The sequence below is a fragment of the Pelmatolapia mariae genome, linkage group LG16_19 (assembly GCF_036321145.2).
Source record: "Pelmatolapia mariae isolate MD_Pm_ZW linkage group LG16_19, Pm_UMD_F_2, whole genome shotgun sequence".
In the NCBI taxonomy this organism is placed as follows: domain Eukaryota; kingdom Metazoa; phylum Chordata; class Actinopteri; order Cichliformes; family Cichlidae; genus Pelmatolapia; species Pelmatolapia mariae.
Window position 1 is genome coordinate 67,510,148 of NC_086241.1, and position 27,474 is coordinate 67,537,621.

The window sequence follows — 27,474 nt, forward strand, 5'->3', positions numbered from 1 at the left end:
TTCAGATATTTTCCCCTCACCTAAAACACAAACAAAGCCTTAGGGCTTCTTGCGTCTGTTAAACTCCAAATACGGTTCAGGAGCATCATCACTGAGCTTTCTGGGTCAGTGACGCAGGCTTAAAAGTGGTCCAGGAAAAAATAGTGTTGAAAGTGGTATTTTGTAAGCTGTAGAAAAAGGGAGCTGTCAGCAGCGCTTACTGCTCAGTTCATTCTGTTGAGCTCAGAGTTAACGTCATAGCTGATGGCATTCGCCTGAGCTGCAAAGACTACGGAGATGTCACACGCACGTCTTCGAGGCTGTGCATGTATGTTATATATGTGTGCAGAGGTGATGTCATGTCCAGGACACCTGCACGCGCTTTCATGGGAGATCCAGAGCAGATAGGCCTCACTCATGCTTGGATGAGAAAAGCACATTGAGCAGAAACTTGCACCAGTTGGGAGGATTTTAGGTCAAGAGTTAGTAAAAAAGATTTCTAACCGCTATTATTGTTTATTGATTCTGGCAAGCAGGAGAGGAGGCATACCCACCAAATACAACCATCCTATCTCAAACCTCCCCGGGCCGAAGCGACACGCAGCTAACTTGGATGTGCTACCCTTTTTCGTTAATAAACGTGCTCCCACCGACGCAGAGGGCTCTGAATATTTTCCTCAGCCCATTTCAAATCCTCTGATAATTCACACTTGCCCTTCCTGCAGGGAAAGTAAGAAGCACTCAACAGACAGACAAAGAATTTCCTCAGGACGTCACGGCAAGACATCAAAGTTTGGCTCCCAAAACCTCCTATTAAACACAATCAATCATGTAACTTTGCATCTGTTTAAAGTAGGCAGGTTTGTATTCAGACGCGTGGAAAATGAGCCGATGAATGCTACTGCGAGGTAGCTGACTGTGCCGTTTCCTTAGCAGCAGGAAAGCCTTGGTGAATATATTCCCCCGATGCCATCTATTCATCATTTCTCTCTGATATTTGTTCCTTCGTTGCAGTTTCAGCTGCCGGCAGATCGATCGTCGTCTCAGAGGAAACGGAGAAGTCCATGAAGGTGACATGGCAGCCGGCACCTGGAAACGTCGTCAACTACCGCGTCACTTACAAACCACAGGCAGGAGGGCGCCAGCTGGCGGCCAAAGTGCCCGGTGGCACTACCACCACTGTGCTGAGACGCCTTACCCCTCTCACCACTTATGACATCACTGTGGTGCCAGTTTATCGCTCCGGAGAAGGCAAAGCAAGGCAAGGGGAAGGAACTACATGTAGGTTGGCCCGTTGTTCACTACACATCATGACGCTGTTAGCCACGTCAATAAATCCAGGCTATTATAAAGTCATTAAAGACCCTCCACATCTGCCCTGATCACTCTGTGTATTCCTTCCCCTCCAGTAACACCTTACAAAGGCCCGAGGAACCTCCAGACTTCAGAGCCCACCAAGACCAGTTTCCGTGTAACCTGGGACCACGCTCCCGGTGAAGTTAAGGGCTACAAAGTCACTTACCACCCAGTCGAGGATGACATCGACCTGGGGCAACTTCTGGTTGGTCCCTATGATAACACTGTGGTGCTGGAGGAACTCAGGTTTGTCCCACTTTTCGTGTTTTTACGGTTTATTATCAGACTCGTTTGCTCTCCTGCATATTTTGTAATGAAAGTTGTTTTTGGGTTGACAGAGCTGGTACCAAATACACAGTGAGTGTGTTCGGTATGTTTGAAGGAGGGGAGAGCATGCCGTTGGCTGGAGAGGAGTACACCACCTACTCTGACGCACCTGATCCTCCAACTTTTGACACGCCAAGTAATATTACCCACATATATGTGATGTACATTGCACACGGTCATTGTAAGAATAAGAGGAGAAGGCTCAGAGCACGTTCTATGCAAAAACTGGCTCGGGCGAAACAAATGAAATAGTCTTAGTCGTTCTGTTACTGTATCTGTCGTCCTGTTTAAGTCAGTGTCTCCAGTATGTTTTGTTTCTCTGTCAAACATTGGAGAGTGTGTCACATATTACATTTTTGTTTGGGGAAAAACCCCTCTGTAAATCCAAGCCACATAAAAGCCGAATACCTTTCTTTAAAGCGAATTGTCTCACGAAATAACAGATGTAATGGCAACTCCATCTGCCTGCCGTTTCTCTGCTTTCTTCGCCGTGTCACTTTGGGCTTCCGCTTTTTATTTCCAGTCCAACCAGCGGAGATACGAGCCGTGCGTGTATAATCTGTTTGCACTTATAAAATGTTTTACTATCCAGTGAGTCAGAGCGTGGCAGGCAGCAAGTGTGAGACGAGGAAATAAGTTGTGTTTGCTGCGAGGAAAGGTCAGCGTGACCAGTTAGCTGCAAGCCCTCTCCTAAAAAGGAGGCAGATGTAGACTCGGTGACGTGACATAATCAACGTTTCCTTGTACATCTACCAAGTAAATGTAAGTGTCTGCACATTAAAGGCACTTATTCCTGGATCTTTGTTACAAACTATTTGAAATGACATTAGAAAATCATATTTTACCTCCACATACCACTTCTTGGGTTTAATTTTTTGCCCACAGATTGGAGATGTTGTGTGTACTTCTAATGTGTAAAACCATGTAACCTGTTTTCAGTTGCAGACAGCAGCAGTTAGTGCGACATCTGCAGCTCTTTTTTAGGTACAGAGGATGGGATGACTTCCTTTTCATCACACAGGTGTTTGGAAAACAGGATGTGAATGTTTCCTTGCTGCTCTGGAGGGCACAATAATCTCCTCAGCGGAGGCCTTTAATATAAAGGGCAAATTCTCCTGGGAGTACCCCGTGGATGTGAAAACCACTGAAAGAATTACTGCCTCCACATGCTGCTGAGTGAACAAGATCATAATTATACCACCTGGAAAATAATTGTTATCCACAGAGGGATGGAAGAAAGAGCAGAATTATTTGTTGCGTGCATGTGGAGATTGTTTGTTAAGCATTCAGGAAATTGTTTGGATTTTTGTGGAAATTTATTGCCGTCAGCTCTTCTTTCCTCCCTTCTTTTCTTCTCACATGTCCTTAAAAGCTCTTCCACCATTACACTTGAGCATTTTTGATTATATTTTAACCTCTTTTGTAACGTTCACCTGGGATCCTTCGTGACACGTGAACCTCTGCCCTGTCAGATACGATGTGTAGGACCAATGCTCAGGCTGACATTGTGCTTCTGGTGGACGGCTCCTGGAGTATCGGACGTCTGAACTTCAAGACTATTCGTGCCTTCATTGCACGTATGGTGGGCGTCTTTGACATCGGCCCTGATCGGGTCCAAATCGGTGCGTTGAATCAAAATAAGCAATAAGAATGATAAAGTATGTATTTGCTAATACAGCAACAAAGGTTTTCTTTGAGGTGCTCTAACTAAGATTTGGCGGCTTCTTTAGGGCTTGCTCAGTACAGCGGAGACCCAAAGACCGAATGGCATTTGAATGCCCACCAAACCCGAGAGTCTCTCCTGGATGCTGTGTCTAACCTGCCCTACAAGGGAGGAAACACTCTGACAGGTGATTCGCTTCGTTTCTGACTTTTTTGCTTTTGTAGACGCAAACGAGCATTTGGCATTACTCTGTGCCTTCTTTGTGGCAGGTCTGGCTTTGAACTACATCCTCCAGAACAATTTCAAAGAGGACGTCGGGATGCGTCCCAGCGCTCGAAAGATCGGCGTCTTGATCACTGACGGAAAATCGCAGGATGACGTCATTGCCCACTCTCAAAACTTGCGCGATCAGGGCGTTGAGCTCTATGCCATCGGTAAGCAAAGACTGGTGCAGTTAACTTGTGCTTTTCCTGCCTCTAAAAAGCTGCTGCTGACCCTTGACCCTTATGTCATTGTTATTTAGGTATTAAGAATGCAGACGAGAACGAGCTGAGGTCCATCGCCTCTGAACCGAATGACATTCACATGTACAACGTGGCCGATTTCTCCTTCCTGCTGGACATTGTGGACCGGGTTTCTGACAACCTGTGTAACAGTGTCAAAGGGCCAGGTGTGTGAAGAGACGCAGCAACAAGAAGCACTTTGAAGTTTTCTGTTTTACAGTCACATTATTATTTTTCCATACTACAAAGTCCCAGGAGTTTGATAAGCAGTATAATCATAGTGGACAGCATCCAGGATCCTCGTGAAAAAGCCACACTAGATGCAAAGAACCAACCCGTAGGACTTCTTAGTACATGAGCATCATTTACTCCCTCATATGTGGAAAAGCTATGAAGCTATGAAATGAGAAAGTTGGCCAGTTTCAGACCTTTTCACTACATATAATTCACCCTAAATCAGTGATTTAGAGTTAATTATACGCAGCGGTTTCAAGCTTTCTATGCTTGCATCTTAACAGGAGGCGCTCCAGATGCACCCACTAATCTGGTGACATCAGAGGTGACTCACCAGTCCTTCAGAGTCACCTGGGACGGCCCTGACGACCAACCAGAAAAGTACCGTGTGGAGTACAGGACTTTATCGGGAGCCCCACAGCAGGTATTTGCCAAAAACACCAAAAAACTTCCTCTGCTTCAATCACACGCAAGTAATTCTAGTGCAGTATGTGAGCGTTAATGCTGCCCTGATGCTACTGGGAAACAACTTCTATTTCCAGCCACCTGTTTGTGTTGGCTTCTTGCTGTTTGGGTGTCTGATTACACTGCAGCTCGACACAGGCCAAGGAAACAAAAACAGCCGTCTCAGTTTCAGAGATTAGAAAGCAAATCTCGTGACTTTGAATGAGTGATGGCCCCGCTGGCCGGCAGCATCTCGGCTCCACGGTGTGGATGTGTTTTTGGAGTCTGAAACAAATATGCAGGAGTTTGTTTTTCTGCAGCTCCCAGGGTTTGCTTGAATAGTGAACATTGTGGATCTGTTTATAGATGGTGAGGTTGACCTTTAGCCTAGTAAAAATTTACAGATTGTTTTCTGGGATTGATTGGAAACGTCTATGAAGATATTCACAGTTCTGGTGCACATTAGTAAAACTTCATCAATCCTCTGATCCTCCTGTCTGTTATTAGGTGATCGTGGACGGCAGTCAGACCACTGTGGTCCTCCAGAGGCTGAACCCTCTCACACAGTACCTGGTCAGCGTCTACTCCGTGGTGGGAGAGGAGAGCAGTGACGCTTTGGATGGAAAAGAGACCACACGTATGTCCCACCTCAGCTCACTGAAAGAGACTGAGTGACTAAAACTCCACACATAATGGGAATGCAAATTACTTCAACCTAACTTTGTAAACAGCTCTGCATAGGACACTAGTAAAAATGAGCTAAATCGGTATGTGATGATGAACTGCAGATGTGACCGTATTTTATTGCACTTACTTAGAGAAGCACGCTCTTAAGTGGTTATCATTTAGAGTCTAACTCAAACAGACCTTTCGCGCTATTAGGAAAGCCAGATAAATGGGGCTCTGAGAGAGCTACGGTTTCAATTCGAGCAGACTCTGGTGCTCTCACGAACCCTGAGTCTTTGCTTTACGAGCAGTTTCCCTTTGAGTCAGCCACCATCACGCAATCTTTCTGGCACGGTTGCATAACACAAACCTAATGCAACTCAGTGATTGTAATTCGTGTGTGGTCTCCATTAATAAAAGGTTCAAAGGATATATATATACATATATACGCACCTTGTTTATGAAACCATATGTGGCTGCAAAAAGATGAAAGTACCAAATCTTGATTAGATGCAAATTAAGAGATTAAATTTGGTTTTAGGTCCAAATTTGAAAGAAAGATTATATAGTGTAAATGCAAACTTTATGCAATCAAAGAATTAATTATAATTGTGGCTATACAAATGCAGTGGTTAACAAGTATTTCCTCTTTCCTGGTTTTCCAGTTCCCCTGAGTGCCGTGAGGAGGATGGAGATTTACGATCAGCAGGTCACCACCATGAGAGTGAGATGGGAAAGGGCCCCGGGAGCCACAGGCTACATGCTGCTCTACAGCGCCATCAATGCTACGCAGGCCACTACCGAGCAGGAGGTAAGATCCATTCTGGGAAACCAGAGGGCATCCAGCCAATCAGCTGTGGATAGAACTGAAACGGACACATTCACATGTGTTTATAGGTTCATAATGCGAATGCCTGCTCGCATACACGAGCACCAAACACACGCAGCACCTCGCTAAAAGCACAAAGTGACCAAAGACTTGAACCTGCTGTCAGCATTTTTGACTGAGTGCAGATGTCACACATTGAAATAACTTTTTACAAAGCCACCAGTGTTTGCTTCGTCACTCAGCAGCAAGGCAACAGGAAAAAATACAAAGAAACATTGTCAGCCACAGAGGGGTGGCTGAACCATGAGCTCATTCTGCCAAGGGAACATCATCATCATTTCTTCATGAGGTGTGAACCCCAGTGGGGCAAACCCAGATGCAGCAGATGTGCTTCAGCCGGAGTATTTCTCCTCACCATATTTCCCAGTCACCGAGGAGTCCCCCTCATCTGCTTCCCCTCTCAACCTGTGCTGTTTGTTTGGTTTGGTCCGCTTCCAGATCAGAGTGGGCGGCGACACAACCGACGTCCAGCTGGTAAAGTTGTTCCCCAACACGGCCTACACACTTTCCCTATTTGCCCTCCATGGAGAATCAGCCAGCGAACCACTGACCAAGCAGGGAGTCACATGTTCGTAATCAGCCTATCATTTCAATGTTTTAGCACAAATTCAGAGTCATTTTTGATAAACTAACAGAGCTTTTAACTCATGTCCAGTGCCCATGCCACCTGCGGGAGAACTGAGGGTCCGGGATATTACCCACAGCACCATGACGCTTGACTGGGATGCTGCTCCCGGTCCCGTTCGCAAGTACCTCATCACCTATAAGCCTGAGAGTGGAGATGCAAAAGAAGTGAGTTTGTCTTTCCTTTCATGGTATTAGAACCGCTGTTATGACCAGTCCCTTCCTGCTATTGCAGAACCTCTTGTCTGTTATAGTCATTAGGATTTATGATGATTAAGTTGTTGGATATTTCTCGACTGATCCGTTATCACATTGTGGAGATTGCAGCTGTTTGAGTGGACATCAGGGGATTTTCTGGAGTCTAAAAAATATTATGAATCTCCCTGAATGTGATTTTGCAAGGCTTACAGGCTGGTTATGGTACTGGGGACTGGAGGAATACTTTAAGGTTGCATGTCCCCATGTGGGAGTTGTTGGGCTACAGCAGCACACTCTGCAGGAAGTGAAGATTAAGGTGGTCCTCAAAGCTCTAAAGGTGGAAACACACTGAGCTGAAGATATGTGATGCAACACAGAGACATGGCGCCACTAACAACATCTTAACTTTCAGCTAACGAGTGAAACCAAGAGCACAAAGTATTTTGTGTGTTTAGTTTCTTCCTGTTTGCTTTAGTGTTATACCTGCTGGTCACACGTGGTACCGGTTTTATGAAGTGCAGATTAGTGAGGTCACCAGAATTCCAGGAAACCTGCTCTGAGAACGAAGCCTTACACTTTTCCAAACGCCCAAAGTGATTCTTAAGCGCTATATATTCTTTATTGATACTGTATAATAATATTTAACAACTGTGTTTTATCGTTCTACAGCTGGAAGTGGGAGGACGTGTGACCAGCAGACAGTTGGATAACCTGATCTCTCAGACTGAGTACGCTTTAGCTGTTACTCCAGTCTACGACGAAGGTCCAGGACAGCCAATGCTGGGAGAGGCCATCACAGGTCAGCATCGTTACGATGGCGCTGGCCCCGTTTGCTGCTTCTGACCGAGATGGAGATCATAATTGCATTTTCTTTCCTCCGCTCTAAAGATGTGGTTCCAGCACCAAAGAACCTGCGATTCACAGAAGTCACGCATACCAGCTTTAGAGCTCACTGGGAGCATGGAGCGCCTGACGTGGCTCTGTACCGCATTGGCTGGGTTAAGAAGGGAGATACCAACCCCCAATACGTAAGAGAAAACCAGATGTCCGGGATGTTTATATTAGGAATAAATCATGCAGGTATTTCACGATGAGTCCCGCAGTAGGCGTTTGGCGTTGCTTAGGAAAGACCTCTGGTGGATGCAGGGAGAACATCTAAAAAACAGACTATGAATTTTACATGGCTTACATTTGGTTTTTATTGGCTAAACTGTCTTTGTGTTTTCCTCATCAGGCCATTCTGAACAATGATGAGACGACCCACCTCCTGGAGAACTTGGAGTCGGACACGCCCTACGACGTGTCCGTCACTGCGATCTACCCGGATGAGTCGGAGAGCGAGGACCTGCTAGGCACCGAGAGGACATGTAAGACGCACACAGTGATGACGACTCAGTAATAACTCTAGTTAACACTGTATGCTTAAATTATTTGTCACAGTATCTCTTCTTTTGGTGTTAATTTTGCATTTTGGAAATGTGCTGTGTGAAGTGTTCGATCAAGGGTTTGCCCATTATACCTTTCTATTTCTGCCTCTATAGTGCGCCGTCAAAATGGTTCCCCACGTAAGTGTGTTCATAACAAACCAAAGGGATGCTTTTTCTTTCAAGTGATAAAAGCATGTTTTATTGTTGCAACCAGTCATCAGAACCGTTGTTCACTGGACAACTGTTATTTCATCATCAAGCAAGACCCTTAACCCATCCATCGCTCCAGTGGTGCTGATGCTGTCACAGCCCGGTTTTATTCTTACGTGTTTGTCTGTCCTTGTCTGCGTTTGTCCGTGCCATCATCCCACGGCTTCTTCATGTCCTTACTCGGTTACATGAAAGGGCTGGATGGAGTTCCACCATGCATGCCTGGCAAAACAAGGATTTCAATCCCTGTTTTCAAAGCCCATTCCATCAGCCATAATCAGTTATTCACCCATCCATGTGTTCATTGCATTCATCCATGCATTTGTCATTCATCATCATCATCATCATCATCCTCCATCTATTGTCCGTCAAGAGACACCTGCTTGAGAAAAGACGAAGAGCGACTGTCTTTTCTTTTTTAAAGCTGCAGTCCTGTTTAACGCTCATTGCTCGATTTTCTTTCAACCATAAACAAAAGGTAGAAAATTTACTGGCATCTGAACTCAAATGAGCCAATAATCTCAAGGACTGTGTCTTTAAAAGATATTTCAGTGATATCACAATGGAAACCGTATAACTGCTATTGACGTAGCTTTAACTGTCATATATGTGCTTGCCTGTTGCACTGTGCAGTGCCTATTCCACCGCCCACCAACCTGGTTGTGTACAATGAAACCACCACCACTCTGAACGCCATGTGGACTCCACCGATGGGCCGTGTCCAGAACTACAAGGTCTCTTACGTCCCCACATCTGGAGGCAGGATTCAGACTGTAAGTCACACAACAGTTTGTCAGTTTTGTGTGTTTGTCAGTGTTTAGCAGCAGTGACGGGCTTTAATATTTTAGCTAGTGTCTCCTTTCTTTTCATCTCCTTCTCAGTCTCGCTTTAATAATCCAGACAACTGCGGTTTATAGCTTATGGCTTTAACTCAGTCGGTGGATTTGTTTCTTTCTCCACAGCGACTTTGCTTCCAAGAAATCTATACAGCTGTGCCATCAGTGTTCAATTATTTTAGTTTATTCTGAGTCAAATCTCATAATCTGTTGTTTGGATACAGCGGCATTAGTGTGGACAAAACCTTTCCTGCTCTTTCCTCAGTATTTCCTGACGCTGCAGACTGTCTCCCGCTGGTCGTGCATTTTTGGCCGTCTCGCTGAATTTTCAAAAGTCTTTCTGGATGACAGCTGAATTTTTGGTTTCAATTTTCTGTCAGACGTTTCTCAGAGCAAGAATTAAAAAGAGAACCAGAAGCCTGAGGACGAGCAAATATCTACACAGGAGATTTCACTCTGATACGAAGCGTCTGATCGTGCACGCTCTCTGTTTATTTATGAGATTAAAAGAGATCAAACTTGAACGTCATAAAAAGTTCAGATGTTTGAAGTTGGAAATCACAGTTCGGTCACTGGTGTCAGATATTATCCTGCAGATCAAGTTTAAAGTGCTGCCGTGCACTGGTCCTTCACACTTGTCACCTTTTAACAGGTGCAATCTAGAATTTGTCATTTTAGGTGATTAAGACTGGAAGTTCATCAAACTGTTTGTATGTTTAAAATACGGCTCGGGCGAGGTTTCTTCTTTTGGTTCTTGATGAAATGTAATTATGCTGATGGAAAAGCGGACGCTTACTCAGGTCGTGTTGGTTCAGTGTCCGGATTTCGACGTGTATGAGTAACCCTGAGTTACTACGTGTGTTTTTTGGAAATGGGCTGCACACATTTTGTACTTAAAGAAGAAAAAACTGTCGCAGTGCCAAATAATAAAAATAATAAGTGATAAAACAAATCCAGCAAATGCAAACAGACACACACTCGCTAAGAATATTTACTCCTTATAGCAAAGCCAACAGCGTTGCAGTAAATTCATCATTAGTCACAACAAGACATCTGACTGTTTCCACCATTAGCGGACATATTTACCTTGGCCACTGTACTATATGCTAACCGTGTCCAAAAACACTCAGAGCATTCCTCCTGGAAGTTTGCAGGTAGAATTCTTTCCATCAGGTTATCAATCTGAGAAACCCCGCAGAGGATACTTTATTCCATCTAAAACAGAGGAAATACCTCCTCCTCAGCACATAAAAGAGCTGCAGAGTTGTTTTTAAAGCTACAGCAAAAGAGACAGGAAATGCAGAAATATTTTAAGGACTGAAAAGCCAAGTGAAATTTAACAAACTAGTGAACTATTTTTCATTTGTTGTTCCCTAACTAGACCCAGGTTGGAGGAAAGAAGACTACAGTCCTGCTTCCTAAGCTGACGCCTGACACTGAGTACGCCATCAGCGTGGTGGCAGTCTATGCCAAAGGAGCTAGCGGACCGCTGGAGGGCCTCGGAAAGACCAGTGAGTTGTGAACAAATATGACAGCCAAGTCTTGGATATATGAATACACAGTATGGATACATCACACTCATGGAAAGTCTCTCAGTTTAAAAAAGCTCACACATGGTGTTCAGCCTTGTTGCTGGATGCAACGTTATCATACCTTTATGTTATTCCAGAGCCTTTGGGTGGTGTTAGGAACCTGCGGGTAACTGACCCCACCACCAGCACCCTGAACGTCCAGTGGGAGCCTGCTGAGGGTAGCGTCCGTCAGTACAGGATCTTCTATGTGCCTGCAGCTGGAGGAGTGGAAGACATGGTAAGCAAGACATTAACCACGACATTCAGCCATCTCCAGTGGAACAACCCCGACATGATGTATGCTGTGTTGTATTTCTGCACAGGTGCAGGTATCAGGCAGTACCTACAGTACCGTCCTGAGGAACCTGGATTCTGATACTGTGTACACTGTGTCTGTGGTTCCTGTATATGCTGCTGGAGAAGGACTGCGCATGTCTGAGAACGGCAAAACATGTAAGCACTGCACGCATGCAACCACTGCTGTAGGTAACGAGATCAACTGCGAGGTCACGAGCTCGTTAGGCAGCGACAGCGACCGGGGACCTCTGTGTCATCAGGGTATAGAAAAGCCCACGCAGACCAAGAAGAAGACCTGTGAATGAGATGCCGTGAAGTGGCAGTGGGATTTATTTTCCAGTGTCAGGAATCAATTCTCGTCTATCCGGAATGAACCGAGTGGCCTCGGCTGCTGGCCTGCTGTGTCAGAAACCTTCAATAAGGCAGCCAGTTGTAACTGATTTGTTTCAAATATATCATCCAAATCCTCTGAAAATCTGCAAGCCAGCCAGCTCAAATTCCATCTCCTTCTCCAGAAGCGAAAAAATACTTGAATAAGTCTGAACCGGGGTACCCGCAATTACCCGACGTCCCGGGTACGAAAAACCCAACGTCCATCAGAGAGAGCATTCAGCTGACTCGCTGGGACAGAGCTTTAAACCTTACCTGCAAACTGGAACTTAAAGCTTAAAATAAATGACAGCATTGAGCTCAGTCAGCTTAGTTTGAGTGAACGTCGGTTTTCCAGTTTCTCCCACAGCTGAACCACCGAACTCTGCTGGGAATTAGTCAGCATTTTGTGGGGTGATTGCGCAGGAAGGAATTCCTCTGGCCTGGCAGCACTATAATGGTGTCTCCTCTCTCTTTACTGTAATATTGTCCATTTATAGGTTGAAGTGAAGGCTAGCGGTCAGGGTAATGGCGGGGCTGGGGTATTTGGCTCCTCTCTGGGAAAAAGAAACAGGGGGTTTGAAATGAATAGAGAGCATTATATGTATAATTGCTCTCAGCCTGCTTTGCTGGGGTCATGCTCCGTGCCAGCTACTGTTACCCCCATTTTCCCTTCTGTAGCAATAGTTCATCATGTTCAGAGGCTTTTCAGTGGACAAGTCAAAGCTCACGCTGCCTGTGTACATATATTTATGTTCATTAACGTCAGGCCTTGAATCGGCTCTCGTCTGATTCAACCGTTTGAGCTAACAAGCTGCTCGGCGAGCATTCACAGCATCTTAAAAGTAACAAGCGTTGGTCTGTAAAACATTTAAAGTACGGAAGCTTGCTTACTTTTTTTTCTCCTGCGTTTATGGGGTTATAATTGAGAGCAGCACAAAACCTCCAAACATCTGCTTTGGTTTTTTAGAAGTCTAGCTTCACACAGAGCTGCACATAGGCCTTTGTGTATCCTTTTCATTAACCTTCAGGGCACTGACAGGAAGTGCCCTGTTGATAGCTGTATTGTTAAATAGCATCCTAAACTCGTCTCTGTTGGCTGCTGGGGGAGTTTTACTGGAGAGTTCTCATGTTGTCCTGTTCTGACCATAAAATGAGTCCAGACCATGATTTATAAACTGAGACAAAGGGAGGATGACAGGACTACAGTTGGGAGATTCACAGAGGTGTTATTTAGATACTCGTAAATACTCCAGATGAAAAGGTTTACCAGTACTGGAACCCCAGTTATGCATTTGTGCTTCATTCTTATGGGTTTTGTTTAATCGTTGGTTGTTTAGCCTTAATTTATTGGCACTCCCCTTTTCCACACATTACTCTTCTCTCTGTTCATTTTTGCAGTTGTCAGCCTTTCCTTTCTGTTCGTCCTCGTTCTCTTGCCCCTCTTTAATTCCTTCTTACCAAACAATATTCTTGTCTCGGCAGTGGAGCGCAGCCCCGTCAGAAACATCCAGGTTTACAACCCCACCACCAACACTTTGAACGTTCGCTGGGAAGCTGCCACAGGTCCAGTCCAGCAGTACCGGGTGGTCTACTCTCCTTTGACCGGTGCCAGGCCTTCAGAATCAGTGAGTTTCCAACTGCTGTGTGGGAATGGCTGATGCGTAAATTATATTATTAGATTATACTTGAGAAAACTAATGGAGAGCAGGTTTATTTCTAATGCCTTCAATCATACAGAATGCACACAAATATTGAGGATCACCACATGGAGCTGGAAGTGGGAGCATTTGCAGTTTACCGTGCAATTACTTTTAAAAGCACTCGGTCTGCTCACCAAACGCATTGGTGTGAGCGTGTTTGCATGTGTGCGCTTTCTGCCATTTGGATTGTTTTTTGTAAATAAGTGCTTGAGTTTCAAACACGTTCATTAAAGCAGAAATTCTTTAGCTGCAGCTCCCGCTCTCTCCGTGCTGTGTGCCATCTGGCATCAGAGTGCCCACATCTTCATATGTTAAAGATTTCTGGGCAGCTCAAAGAATCCATAAAAACTTTTAAAGCGTCTCTTTGCATCAGCTTTCTTCAGCATCCATACCAGATGGACTGCACCACTAGTTTCTTCACTGGGTCGCTAACAACAGTGTCTTTAAGAAAGTGATAGAAATTCTAGCATATTGATAAAGACATGCACTCAGCTTTCTTTTTTCCCCTTTTGGTCAGCACGTTTAGGACAGGCTTGTGCCCTTTGCATGGCCAGAGCTAATTAAGTGTGTCAGTGGCAATGTGGCCTGTTTCAGCCAGCACCACTAAATCCAACGTCAGCTGGAAATTTGCAGCATAGCTTTTTAGCTTCATCATCATTGGCTGCTGAGTCCTAAGCCTAAGTTTGACCAGGAAACACTGTGGCATGATTCAGACACCCACAAACATGTTTGAACCTCCACCAGGCCAGAGCCCTCATGGAGCGCTGACCTTAGCCTGTCCAGATAACCGCTCTGAGGCTAAGGACACACGATCAGCTGTCACGTCCATCAGTGCTGGCTGTCACCCACCCACCCACCCACCTAGCCCCCTTTTCTGTCCTTTTTTAAACCACTATCACACCTCTGAACATCAAAGGTCTTTTTGGCTCTTCCTTTCACTGCTGCTGACAACAAGGAGCCATTCAGTAAAAGGCAGGTGTAGAAAACAAGCAGCTGCCAGACGAGAGGGGCAGAGTCTGTGGCTGCGTGAATGTTGGATTTGGCCCTTTGGTGCATGTGTGCACAGTCACTGCATTAAATCTCTCCTAAAATTATAGAAGCTCACTTATTTTGTGTCTCTGCACAGATTCTGGTACCTGGGACAACCACCACAGCCTTTTTGCAGCAGCTGCTTCCAAACACTGATTACAATGTGGGAGTTGTTGCTCTGTACAGCGATGGCGAAGGACCTGCTATCAGTGATGCAGGAAAGACATGTAAGAACCTGGGCTGGTGTGTTTTGGCCCGATGTTTTATCGCACAGCAGCTCTGAGATGTGCAGATGTTTGCAACAAAAATGCAAAAACATGTTCTTCTTCCTGTTTCTGTGCTCAGTGCCCCGAAGTGCCCCGAGGAACTTGCGCGTATACGACCCCACCACCACTACCCTCTCTGTCAGCTGGGATCATGCAGATGGTCCTGTCATGCAGTACCGCATCACCTACGCCCAGATTACAGGAGACCCAATTGAGGAATATGTGAGCATATTTATAATTGTACAGCGATAATAATCTTTTTGTGGCCATAAATAACAAAGGCACTTGTTTATGCATCCAATTCTTCTGCTTGTAGACTACAGTGCCAGGAAACAGAAACAACGTGATCTTGCAGAACCTGGACCCGGACACGCCGTATAACATCAAAGTGACCGCCATCTATGCTGATGGACCAGGAGGAGAGGTGGATGGTGACGGACGCACAGGTACAAGCTGTTCCATCTGTGCGACCTCGTGAGAGTCTTTATTCACGTCTGTTTAAGCGAGCGTTATTGATCAGCGGCGAGCAGAAAATCCGAACGGACTGATTCGCTAATGAGGTTCCTGAGGAACTGAACATTATACCAAACGTGGAATAAGTGATATTGTTGACTTTTAAAGAATGCCAAAAGCACAAAATGCCTTTGGCAGAAAACCCTGAGCTGCCTGCACTCCAGTGAAGGAGATCTTATCCTCGTGGTGCTGGCCAGAGTCTTGCCTAACTTTGCTTCTCAAACAAAAGAAACACTATTGCATATCGTAATGCCGCTCCGCTCCTTCAGGCAGATTATTATTGTTATTATGACTTTTTTTCTTTCTTTCATGTGCTGGAATTTATCATCCCGCTAATCACACATTGGCATATTTCATTCATTTTTCTGATGTTATTATGAGCAGTGAACTCAGATGCAGAAATTACCCAGCTGCTGATGGATCCCCAAAACTCAGATCCTGTGCATCCCGTTACAGTGAACCTTATCCTGTGTTGACTGCGCCGCTCTGTCTTTGCTTCCTGCAGTGGGAATGCTCGGCCCCAGGAACCTGCGTGTTTCTGATGAGTGGTACACCCGCTTCAGGGTGTCCTGGGACCCCGCCCCCTCCAGGGTTAATGGATACAAGATTATCTACCAACCTGAGGGTACGGACATGCTTTAGCATGGATCAAAAACTATATCTCGTCGTAGTTTTTTTTCCAGTTGTATGAGTTGTTACTAGACAAAAAGCCTCATTGCTTACATGTAAGTCATATTAATGTTGCTTTTCAGGCTCGGATGAGTCCATGGAGGTGTCTGTTGGAGACGTAACCTCCCACCAGCTCCATAACCTGAAACCTGGAACCACCTATGACCTGAAGGTGTTGGCACAGTACAACACGGGTGACAGTGCACCTTTGGTCGGTCAAGGCACCACCTGTAAGTATGCTGCTACCTGATGGTCGATGTGTGGATCGGATGGATTTGTAATGAGCTGCGTTTGCTTGTCTTTAGTGTATCTGAATGTGACGGACTTGAACACCTACAACGTTGGCTACGACTCCTTCTGCCTCCGATGGGCCCCTCACAGAGCAGCCACCTCCTACAGACTCAAAGTCAATCCTTTTGATAGTAAGTTCAGTTTCCCCAGTTACACGTCACAGTAACGTTTTAGAGTCAGTTGCTAAGTCGCTCTCGTCTTTCCTCTCCTTTAGCCTCCAGGAGCGGGGCTCAGGAGATCACCGTCAGAGGCTCAGAGAACAGTTACTGCTTTGACGGCTTAACCCCGGACACTCTTTACAACGCCACCGTGTACACGCAAACGCCCAACCTCGAGGGACCTGGAGTCAGTGTCAAAGAGAGGACGCGTAAGGAAAAGGCTGCTGCTGGAACTTCCTGTTTCTTTGATGTTACAAAGATGTCATTTCACCAGCTATGATGAATTCATACATGCGATTCTTTATTGCATTGCAGTGGTTAAACCCACCCCAGTGCCAACAGAGGCTCCCACTCCTCCTGCTCCAGCAACAGTCCCACCTGCGTTAGATGGTGAGGATAGCTTTAATCAATGTGTTTACTCATTGTCCAGGTGCGATCAGCCTCTAACGTTGCTTTACCTGCATCGCAGTGTGCAAAGGTGCCAAGGCCGACCTGGTGTTCCTGATTGATGGTTCCTGGAGTATTGGAGACGACAGCTTCAATAAAGTCCTCCAGTTTGTTACAAGCATGACTGCAGCCTTCGATGTCATCAGCCCTAAAGGCATGCAGGTCAGCAGATGTTTCGGGGGCTTCTTAAAAAAAAAAAAAAAAAAAAAAATCATACATATATTTCCTAATATCTGTGTTTACCGTCGTCACCATCCTCTTATTTTTGTTCTCGGTGAACAGGTTTCATTTGTGCAGTACAGCGATGACGCCAAGACCGAGTTCAAACTGAACACCTACCACGACAAAGGCATCGTGATCTCAGCTCTGCAGGGCGTCCGCTACAGAGGAGGCAACACCAAGACAGGTGAAGCTCTGGAAAAAAAAAGCCGCAAACTTAAAGTTCTGACTGTAGTGAACGTTTGAGGTTCGATGGTCTTCTTCTCCCGTTTTCTTCTTCATCCAGGCATTGCTTTGAAGCACGTCTATGAGAAGGTGTTCACCTCAGACAACGGCATGAGGAGGAACGTCCCGAAGGTGCTGGTGGTTGTCACGGATGGACGCTCCCAGGATGAGGTCAAGAAGAGTGCAGAGAAGCTGCAGCATTCTGGTATGTGTGGAAATATGAATCACTGGCTTGTGTGTTTGCATTTGTACTATAGAAGAAGTAAAACAGGGGAAGCATTTGCTCCTGAACGTCGATTTAGTTCATCTGAACCAGACTTTCTGGCCTGTTTAATAAACTCTTGTATTAATCCCCACAGCGGGTTTTTGTTGCAGACTTAACAATGGTCTTTGTTTATTTTTGTGTGTTTGTGTTTTGCACCGACAGGCTACAGCGTGTTTGTGGTCGGAGTGGCCGACGTGGATATGACCGAGCTGAGAAACATCGGCAGCAAGCCCAGCGAGAGACACGTGTTTGTGGTAGACGACTACGACGCTTTTGCCAAAATCCAGGACAACCTGATCACCTTCATTTGTGAAACAGCCACTTCCAGTAAGATTCATGTATCAAAAAACAACAACTAAAGTTTAGTTTCACTCGCAGGCTCAGACAAAAACTTTATTAGATGGGTTGATTAGTGAACGGCAGAGTTAAGGGGAAGCTCTCCCTTTGTCGTGCGCTCCTACTGATCCATTGCCAGGGGAAATATATAAAGGGATATAAATCACATTCTTTCTGCCGTAATCTGTTTTTCCAACTCCTTGTAACTTTTCGTTGTGTCTCAGCTTGCCCTCTGATCTACATCAATGGATTCACCACGCCTGGTAAGCACACAACATCACCATGCAGTGTACACAGCAGATAATCCCTGCAGAGTTTGTTGACATTGCTAAATGCTGTTATGTGGTACACTACAAGGTTTCTCTCGTTGTTCTTCCCCTCCAGGCTTCAGGATGCTCGAGGCGTTCAATATCACAGACAAGACATTCGCTGCCATGAACGGTGTGTCCATGGAGCCGGGCTCCTTTAACAGCTACATCGCCTACAGGCTGCACAAAGATTCCTTCCTGAACCAGCCCACCAAGTAAGAGCTGAGGTTTCACTGTATTTATGTGAAAACAGAGGATGTGCATAATCCCAGGTTACTGGCCTTATCGCCTGTACGCTTCATTATTCGTAATAAAGTTCAACAGCCTCTGTAGTCACAGAGGTCTCCCCGATGCTCAGGCCTGTTTATTGTTGCAGCTCGTAGAATATGAGGTGTTAGCAGGAACAAGATATTTTGGGTGTAGCATTTTAAGCCCCAGGACCCCCACCCTCCCACCTTTTTCTTACAAGGAGAAAACAAATCACCGCTGAGTCAAGTGCTTTGTCTCTTTATTGGGCACCATTTAGGCGTTGTTAAACACTTGCACAACAGCTGTAGTGTCCAAAAGTCTTCTTAATATGTTTATAATGATGCGAATTTAGTGTGCGTGAGTGCAGCATTTGTCTTAATGCACACAAGTGGAAACACTTTCAACCTGAAAGAAGACAGAAAATCCTTTCAACATGTGCACAATTTAATCAAGGCCATGGGAAAAAAACATGTGCCGCCTGTGTCACACAGTAGACGCTTTATTAATGCATATCATTATTATTCTGCTACAGTAACGAGCGCACAGACTCGCGTCTGATCACAGGGTGTGATTTTTCACATTTACAGGGAGATCCATCCGGATGGTCTTCCCCCTTCTTACACCATCATCCTGCTCTTCCGCCTCTTGCCCGACACACCCTCTGAACCTTTTGATATCTGGCAGATTGCCGACAAAAACAACAACCCTGAAGTCGGGGTCACCGTCAACCGTAAGTCTCCCCTGGTGAATATTCTTACCCCGAGCTGCACACTTTTGTAAATCTTACTTTGTTTTTTTGTATAAATCACTAAAGGTGCTAGATATAGTGGCAACAGTTGCAAAGCTTCAGGACATTCTGCCTGAAATACAATTGGACTTTTTTGTTGTTTCACTGGGAGCTTTAACTCTTAAAGCAGCACCTTTTTCAAACCGTGTGCATGCACATAACCACAGGAATTGTCCTAATCCCTCCGAGCCTTCCCTTTATCCTTCCATTTATCCTGCTCTCTCTGCGAGCATGTGTTCTCTATAGCCTGTGCTTTGCGTGCCACTGCGTTGTAACACACTGTCAGGGATTCATCAAAGGCTCTTCTCTTTTCAGCTTCCAGCAAAACAGTCACGTTCTACAACAAGGACACCCGAGGAGAGATCCAGAGAGCCACATTTAACGAGCAGCAAGTGAGGCGGGTTTTCCACGGCAGCTTCCACAAGGTAAACACCGGGCGTGATTCTTAAAGAGAGGAGCAAAGTGACATTTTGGCTTTACTGTGAAAGACTGAGAGTCTTTTGTTTGTCAGTTGAGCGCTGCTTCTCCTTTCTGAAGGCTATTGTGTTTTCAGTCTTTTCAGTCTTTTCACGTCTGTTTTTACATCCTTTCACACAGTCTTCTGTGACTTCTATGCCTCCTTTCTTTCCCTGAATTACCTTTTAATGTGATGATGTGACAAAACATTCAGGGTCATGTAGCCGTATCGGGTTACCTGTCAAAAGGTTCCTGCTATCAATCTCAAAGTGTCAACCTGCTGTCAAAGTGGCCCCTTTTTACACACATATATATATATTTCTTTAATTTAAGCCACAGCCAGTGAATATGACAAATGGGCTGTGGAGGCTATAAATAAGTTTTAAAAACTTTGGCTGGAGGGAAATTCTGCTGCAGACTGTTAGAGTGAATCATGGCGGTCTGACCACATCAAGACTCTAAGCTTTCCTGGTAGTTGTTAGATGAATTCCAAACCAATCTGCTCCTTGCTGTATCAATTTTTATGTGGGTTCAGTTGACTTGCTTGCATTTTTTCCACAAACAACACGAAATGTCTTCATTTAATTCCCCAAAAGACATTCCTGCAGGTGCATGAAAAAGCATCTTTCACCCGAGCTCCCGGTCTGCTAAATGTTCTCTCTTTTCAAACCAAAAGCTGAAATTTCAGGCCGAGTTTAAGTTAACGCTGAAGATATAAAAATCAGTAGCCACCGTGATGAACGCTGAAATTTGTTTGTATGATCGGTGGAGATTTGGACTTTTCTCATTGTGAAAGCAAGGAAACACATTATTGGCTGAACGCTGCAAGGACAGTGAGCGGTGGATTTAAGGTTCCGGGATCCAGATGTTTGCAGCTGTCTTGATGAAACATTTTCTTTATTTTGAAACCGATCCGTGCCATCATCTGCTCCGGATTTCATGTGAGAAATTAAGCCAGAACTCCTGTAGCGGACGCGTATTTAAAGATTCGTGAACATCAGCTGCTCTTCAACCAATCGGCCAAAACCGCTCATCTTGCACAGAATATCAACAACAGCGGCGATATTGTTTTGCAGACTGTTTCTTTCCCTTCGTTGGTTTAGCCGCTATATTAGGAACACATGCCGGGCTTACTACTGTGATAAACAACATTTGTATGGTATGCTTTTTCTCTGGGCTACAGAAAGAGGTAAATAGAGACATGGACTGTCTTTGTGGCCAGTGCAAAGCATCAGTGACTTCAAAACATCCCCTGTTATGCTTCAGCACAGTAAGACGGTATATTTTACAAACCTGGAAAGATTTACGATGCTAAATTGATCACTGGGGGGAAAGCGGCTGGTTTCGGTGTACTCCAAGTCACAACCAATTGCATCCTCCGTATTTAGTACACTTGTCCCTTTATTCTAAGGTCATCGAAGTAAACGACCCTTTTCAACGTACAGACATCTTATCTGACATCAAAGTTTGCCACCCCACTTCCTGACATGAAAGAGCTCAGCGTGATGTACTGGCCCAGAGATCAGAGCCTGCAGTAAATGACTTTTTAGTTTGACCGTTTAGCATCTACACAGCTAATTGCAGGGTGACTTCATGAATGAATGCGACCCTGGAAAATGTTGGGTCAGGATTGGATTTTAATTGCATCACTGTCGGTCGAGTCTTCGGTGCGTGTGATTGCGCGTGCATGTGCGTTCTCTCGGACTGGGTGAGACTGGGTAGTCGGTTTGTGGTGCAATAGTTGCTGTTGCATGAGCTGGCGAGTCTGCAGCGGTCTACCTAGCTGCTTATTTGCTGGTCTGCTGAGTAAATGCCGCTGCTGACTGCTGCGGTGGAGTGTGTTTACATGTTGTCAGTGGTTTTCCAACACTTTGTGGCTATTACAGACTGACCTCAGCTTGTGTGTGCGCAGGCTAAGCCAGAGTGACCACTGATGAGACTGTCACAAATGATAGTTGGGGTTTTTTGTGTGTGTGCAGAAAAGCGAAACGCAGTGAGATCTGAAATATGGAGTGAGCCGAATACAGATGTAGTGAAGACTTACTTTCTAACCTTACGCCTCAGCTTTCATTGGGATGGCTGTGGATCAGTTGGTAGAAGATATCATCTGCTAACTGGAACTGTCTGCATGCCAGTCCCGATGCTTTCAATGGAGTCTGGATGTGCATGAATGTTAGATAGAAAGCACTTTGTGTCTTATAATCAGGTTTTTGACTCGCTTTTAGAGTATTTTCTGTGTCCTTCAGGCTAGTTAATAAAGAGTAACCCAAGCTGGGGAGGTCGTGGTCAACGGCTACTTAAACATGTGGGATCACTCTCTGAGATGACTTTAGCAGATGCTAACCACTCACTAGCCCCACTGGGGAATCCCCGCCCCCAACCACATTTGAATGATGGGAACCTTGCTGGTAACCAAAGATATTTTCCATATGTCATGATGACCAATCGCGTGTTCACTGCTTAAAGTTTGATCATGTAAGTTGTTGTAATAGTGAAAAGTACATTTTAGTTTGCGTTCCCAGTCTTTCAAACTCTTCTTTCATGAAGGCGGTGCCAGTGTACGCATACACCAGTAAGGCTCCATGGTTTTAGCTCTTTGTTAGCCCAATGCCAAATTGTTTATAATCTTCATTTCTGACAAAAAAGTCAACAAAGTTAAAGATAATTCAAGCTTTGCTGAGTTTTTTTCATAGAGAAGACTTACACCTGCTTATTAAGAGGGCTATGAGTCTTTTGAGGTTCAGGATTGGAAAAAAATGGAGGAAGACTGAGGACGGAGCCAAGAGCAACAAAATGTGATGTGATATAAATCTTGGATGTCATGTGCATTGGAGCGGCGACGGTGTCAGCTTGAAATCTCACCATATGTGCTGTGATTGTGGAGTGTTGACACAGCAGAGCACAGTGAAACCCTCTGTGTTAACAATTGATGAATGAAAGTTGTTCGTCTGTCAACGCTTTGCTGCATTTGGACAAGATCATTTAACAGCAACCATCAGCTGAGGGAGCGGTGGTCATTATTTTTCCTGAAGCCTCAATTTCCAGTGACACTTTTTTTTTTTTTTTACTGTGTTTACTTATTGGTCAGTGAGGTAATGTGTACAGTATACCATCCAACCATGTTTTGGTAAGCCCTCAGGAGCATCGTGGCGTATTATATCCACGCCAGGACCTGGAGATAAACGGCAGCCCTCTCTCTTTGTGGTCTCACCAGATAGTTTGTTCTGTTTCCAAGGAAGTAAACTATAATTTTAAGATTGATTGCCAAGAACTATGGCCTAGTCTGTGGTTGGTATAGCTTTGTAGAAAGAATTGGTAGCTCGCTTTTCCTGACATAAAGAAAGCTTGTCTGACTGTTAGGCAGAGGAAAATTTGCAACTGTGAAAGGAAACTATGGAAAGTGTAGGACTTTTGATGGCACACCGCAAAAGATATTATTTCAAGATGTGGAGCCGGGTCCTCTGAAAAGGAAACTTCAGAAACTGGCACTTTGTCACTCTGTGCTGTTATACAATCACTGACTAGCACTTTAATACCACATGGAAATGCCAGTGTTGTATATTCCCACTTTACGGTCCATTCATCTGTGGAGGCATCAAACAGCAGCTCAAAGACTAAACATTTCTAGTCTCATGGTTTCACTTTCTTAAAAAGAAAAGATTAATATTTAAAGGAGGCCAAACAGCTTTAAATGCCAAACCAGCTTTTCAGAAGCGCCAGTGTTCTTAGAAATATTTGCCAAATAATCGTTGCAACCAATTTGGCTGCTGAGGAGACAAAGATGTTAATGGTGCCCTCTCTTCATCTGTCCCTCCTGCAGCTCCACATCACCGTCTCTCCAGAGAAAGTCAAGCTCAACATTGACTGCCAAGAGGTGGCAGAGAAGCCCATCAAAGAGGCCAACAACATCACACTGGATGGCTATGAAGTGCTTGGCAAGATGGTCAAGTCTGGAGGTGGAAGGAGGCAGTCTGCTACAGTAAGTCAAAAAAAAACGAGCTGGGACTCATTAAAACTGCAAAAGCTTGGAAAAACACTTTTGAAAGATCATCTCTTAAATTTCCAAAGAAAGAACATCCAAACCTTCTTGTCCATAGATGCACAATTCACTTTAACTGCTCCCACCGAAGGCATCTATCTTTTCTGCATCTCAGAGGATCAAACTTTTAACAGCGTGGGAGCCATTTGTTAACAGCCTCTCTTCTTCTGTTGTGTAGTTCCAGCTCCAGATGTTCGATATCGTCTGCAGTTTGAGCTGGATCAGCCGAGACAGATGCTGCGACCTGCCCGCAACAGTAAGAACAAGTGTCATTTAGAATCGTGTCATAAACAAGCCAGAAGGCCGCTGACATACATGCGCACTGCTCGGATATTCTGCCACATTTGCTTCCCGTGTTCTCGCTGAAGCCTTTAATCTTTGCCGTTAGCTGTTTGTAATACATTTCCAGAGGTCCACTGTGACTGTATACACGATCCTGGGTTTACAGCCCAAAGTATACGTTTGCTGGTATGTGGTCATTAAGCAAAACGCTATAGTGCTGTTTGAAAAGAAAGCGCCTCAGCTGGCCTCAATGGAACCTTGTATCCTGTGTAATTGTGCTAATCGCACTATTGCCATCATGACCTCCCGATTACATGAAAACAAACGCTCCTTTAGATCACCAAGCACTCACTAAATCACATTTACTTTGATACATTATGGTAAATACCGGATGCATGCACATTTAGGCAATTACAAGTAATTCTTGTATAATTTGCATCAGATATTAATCCATCATGTCAATGATTGCAGTCTTATATAACACATCACATCAACCAGTCATTTCCAAATACGTGGACAGCGTTTGGTCCTGAAGCTTCATGATGACCAGAGTTTGTTGGGAGACTGTTGCCTAATTGTGTAATTGTATGCTACAGATTTCAAAGACAAGCCTTCGATTGTCAGTTGGTGTTAAATATCCAATAATAATGTGTGTTTCTGCTCAACTTTGGTCCTTTTCAGAGAGATGAGGCCAAGTGTCCATCCCTTCCTCACTCTTGCACGTGCACGCAGGACAGCATCGGCCCCCAGGGACCTCCTGGACCTTCGGTACAGAAACTCCCTCCATCATCCCTTAATCTGTCTTCACTTCCTCTTCCTCTGCGTGTCTTCACCTGATAAAGCAGTTTTCTCAGAAGACAGAGATATTTCAGAGATGATGATGATAAAGCCAGACCGTTCTCTGTTACAGTGACCATACAGCTTCACATTTGCACTCAAACACACTGAGGATGGTTTTTTTTAATCTCTGGAAAGAGCATTTGAGGATGAGACCAGTGGCACATGTGGAAAAAAAAGTGGGCTTGGGGAAAAGTGTCAAAAGATAAATGCCTGTTGGAAAAACGGCAGTACAGAAGTCTTGAGGAGAGGTCTGGAATATGTGGGCTTGGTAACCTCACTAAGCCCATGCAAGGATTTCGCTGGCTTTGGGGCTTTAGGGGTTTTGGAACTTGCTCCTGTTGTTACACTCACTCGGATTTCTGGCTCCTCACTTTTCCAGGGAAGCCCGGGCACCAAAGGACCTCGAGGAGACAGAGGAGATCCTGGCAAGCCTGTAAGTTAAACTTGACATCACTGCAAGCTATAAACTAAATCGTTTTTTTCAGCTTTGATTTTATGAGTCTCCTAAAGTAAAGTTGATATGTGATAAATATGCTTCGCGATGCCATGGTATTTCGCAAGCTATTGCAAATTGCACACATCTGAAGTCAGTTATCGACTGTATGTTTTTCCACAGCTACAGTTAGAGGGGCCTATGTTAGGAAACCTAAAGGCTCGATTCCCGAGGCTGTTAGCGATCATTGTCTATATGTGCAGTTAAAGGTTTGCTTTAGGTTGCCAGAGGCTGTGTAACATTTCGGTTAATGCTTTAGGGTTCGATGGGTCCACGTGGTGAGCAAGGACTTCCAGGTCCGATGGGACCACCAGGTCCACAAGGCCCTAACGGACTCTCTCTGCCTGGAGAACCCGTAAGTTCATCCTCACTCCAAAGAAATCCTCTGAGTAGATGTATGTTTCCACACTATCGCTGTTTTTTCTTTAAATTACCGTTCACATGTGCTGATAAGTGAAGTTTGTGTGAAAGTTGATGAATAGCTGATGTAGTTTCCATTTTGCCAGTGAGTTGGATTTATAACTAATGTCAAAACACATCACACTCCCCTCGACGTGAAGAAAGACCAGAGGGCTCGCTTATGATTTTTTTACCTGCAGATGTTCTTGTGAAAACACAAAATCAATCACAATCACAGATTCACCGAAAGAAAACAACCCCAAAGACTAAAGCAAGCTTGTCTTTTCTCCTCCTCCATCTTCAGGGTCGCCCAGGACCGAAGGGAGATCCCGGAGACCCAGGCCTGCCCGGTCTGCAAGTACGTACTTCTCTTTATTTTGTGGTTTGTGAGCAGGAAACGGGAGACTATCCACAGAGAGCCGTGTTGCTACTGGAGCCTGGATTTAGTCCATATGGCTGGATTAAAACCACACTCGGAGTGGGAGGTTTACCATGCCATCCTCAGGGAGTCCCACACTCTCAGATCAGCCCACTGATTGACAAACGGTAGAAGGCCGCTGATGCAGTTAAATTATTATGAAGTGCAGACTCATGTTACCAAAGGGGAAATGGGGAATGGAACATGTTCTTCTCCAGCCTTGTAACTGAAGATGATTGGGACGTGGTAAAGACTTACAGTCTGTCTGAAGTTTGAGCATCTTTGACTTATGGCAGAAGACATCCTGCTGAGCTTGTGGATGAAAATGAAGGTCAAATAAAAGCAGAATCTTGGGAGTTCTTTGAGGTTGCACAGATTTTTTGACTGTCAGAAGCAGATCTGAAGTTAGGCTAAATCCATTTTATATAATAGTTGGGAATTTTCTGGATTTGAGAGGCTTGGTGTTGCGTAGCCATCATTGCTTCACTCATCCAGCCAACTCCCACCGTTCAGTTGGAGAGAACCTCACTATTGGCCATTCTGGTCCTTGAATAAGCAAATTCAGACATGAGAGAAAGTCCCAGAGCTTGTTGGCAGCATTGTGATCGTTGCTTACATAATACAGCTTATTATAACAGCCTATGTACATTTCTACAAGACGTCGTACGTCAAGAGACAAGAGAGAGGTTTTCCTACCAAAATGATATATTGTTTTTGGCTTGACACTGAGGAAAATGCAGGATTTTTCTGTTAATTCTAGGTCAGCGGGGCCACTGGGGAGCTCTATAAACGTCCTGTTCTTGATCATTCACATTTGATGAAGTGTGTCTGCCTCTTTCCCAGGGTCCTCCTGGACAGCGCGGTCCTCTGGGCCCCGTTGGACCGAGCGGAGCGCGGGTAAGATCGATCTTCGGGCATGCGTTGTATTCACACTGTGTTCAAAGCCTAGAAATACTCAAGCACATGTTTTACATGCGATCAGCCACTTATACTACGACCTCATGTTTGATGTTGCCTGCATGTTCTCACTTACGTCAGCCAGAACCATTGAGCCACTGCCTATAAGCCTAATGTAAAAACACACACACACACACAGGCTGATGCATTGCAGGGATGGGGTCTCCAGTGTGTTGTTACCCATGTGTGATTGTATGTTGTTTCTACTTAGGGGCCACCAGGAAAGGAGGGACCATCTGGACCCAGAGGCCCACCAGGACCCATGGTGAGTGTGGAATTGTTTGTGTTGAAAGGAGCCAAATAAATATTCAGTGGAGTGTGCTTTATTTCCTGATATATCTGCAACAATTACTGCTCTGGCTCCACGGCACATGAAAAGCAGGCTGTAGTCTGTAGCTTCCTCCACTGTTACCAGGCTCGTGCGTGCATCTCATTTCCTTTTTCTGTGGTTTAAGGAGGTCTGAATCCACTTAATCCAGCCGCCATGCCAGTCAGTATAGAACGCACACGTGCTATACCATCCTGAGTGCTC

At 45.0% G+C, this 27,474-nt stretch overlaps 1 protein-coding gene across 1 annotated transcript in view; it reads left to right on the forward strand.

Moving 5' to 3' along the window:
• Positions 1–27,474, forward strand: part of col12a1a (collagen, type XII, alpha 1a) — a 46,952-nt gene that overhangs the window by 15,009 nt on the left and 4,469 nt on the right. The window contains exons 15-58 of the mRNA XM_063497444.1: positions 994–1,260; positions 1,389–1,581; positions 1,674–1,798; positions 3,135–3,284; positions 3,393–3,512; positions 3,595–3,759; positions 3,849–3,995; positions 4,347–4,486; positions 5,014–5,143; positions 5,838–5,983; positions 6,500–6,629; positions 6,717–6,853; positions 7,553–7,682; positions 7,772–7,911; positions 8,118–8,250; positions 9,154–9,293; positions 10,738–10,867; positions 11,026–11,165; positions 11,251–11,380; positions 13,079–13,221; positions 14,423–14,552; positions 14,671–14,813; positions 14,908–15,037; positions 15,610–15,729; positions 15,857–16,003; positions 16,079–16,195; positions 16,279–16,431; positions 16,538–16,612; positions 16,692–16,831; positions 16,952–17,075; positions 17,175–17,318; positions 17,541–17,705; positions 17,939–17,977; positions 18,099–18,237; positions 18,859–19,001; positions 19,374–19,483; positions 23,335–23,493; positions 23,732–23,809; positions 24,517–24,603; positions 25,055–25,108; positions 25,428–25,523; positions 25,872–25,925; positions 26,829–26,882; positions 27,154–27,207. Of these exons, the coding sequence (XP_063353514.1) occupies positions 994–1,260; positions 1,389–1,581; positions 1,674–1,798; positions 3,135–3,284; positions 3,393–3,512; positions 3,595–3,759; positions 3,849–3,995; positions 4,347–4,486; positions 5,014–5,143; positions 5,838–5,983; positions 6,500–6,629; positions 6,717–6,853; positions 7,553–7,682; positions 7,772–7,911; positions 8,118–8,250; positions 9,154–9,293; positions 10,738–10,867; positions 11,026–11,165; positions 11,251–11,380; positions 13,079–13,221; positions 14,423–14,552; positions 14,671–14,813; positions 14,908–15,037; positions 15,610–15,729; positions 15,857–16,003; positions 16,079–16,195; positions 16,279–16,431; positions 16,538–16,612; positions 16,692–16,831; positions 16,952–17,075; positions 17,175–17,318; positions 17,541–17,705; positions 17,939–17,977; positions 18,099–18,237; positions 18,859–19,001; positions 19,374–19,483; positions 23,335–23,493; positions 23,732–23,809; positions 24,517–24,603; positions 25,055–25,108; positions 25,428–25,523; positions 25,872–25,925; positions 26,829–26,882; positions 27,154–27,207 (5,591 nt within the window). The remainder of the gene's footprint in view (positions 1–993; positions 1,261–1,388; positions 1,582–1,673; positions 1,799–3,134; positions 3,285–3,392; positions 3,513–3,594; positions 3,760–3,848; positions 3,996–4,346; positions 4,487–5,013; positions 5,144–5,837; positions 5,984–6,499; positions 6,630–6,716; positions 6,854–7,552; positions 7,683–7,771; positions 7,912–8,117; positions 8,251–9,153; positions 9,294–10,737; positions 10,868–11,025; positions 11,166–11,250; positions 11,381–13,078; positions 13,222–14,422; positions 14,553–14,670; positions 14,814–14,907; positions 15,038–15,609; positions 15,730–15,856; positions 16,004–16,078; positions 16,196–16,278; positions 16,432–16,537; positions 16,613–16,691; positions 16,832–16,951; positions 17,076–17,174; positions 17,319–17,540; positions 17,706–17,938; positions 17,978–18,098; positions 18,238–18,858; positions 19,002–19,373; positions 19,484–23,334; positions 23,494–23,731; positions 23,810–24,516; positions 24,604–25,054; positions 25,109–25,427; positions 25,524–25,871; positions 25,926–26,828; positions 26,883–27,153; positions 27,208–27,474) is intronic.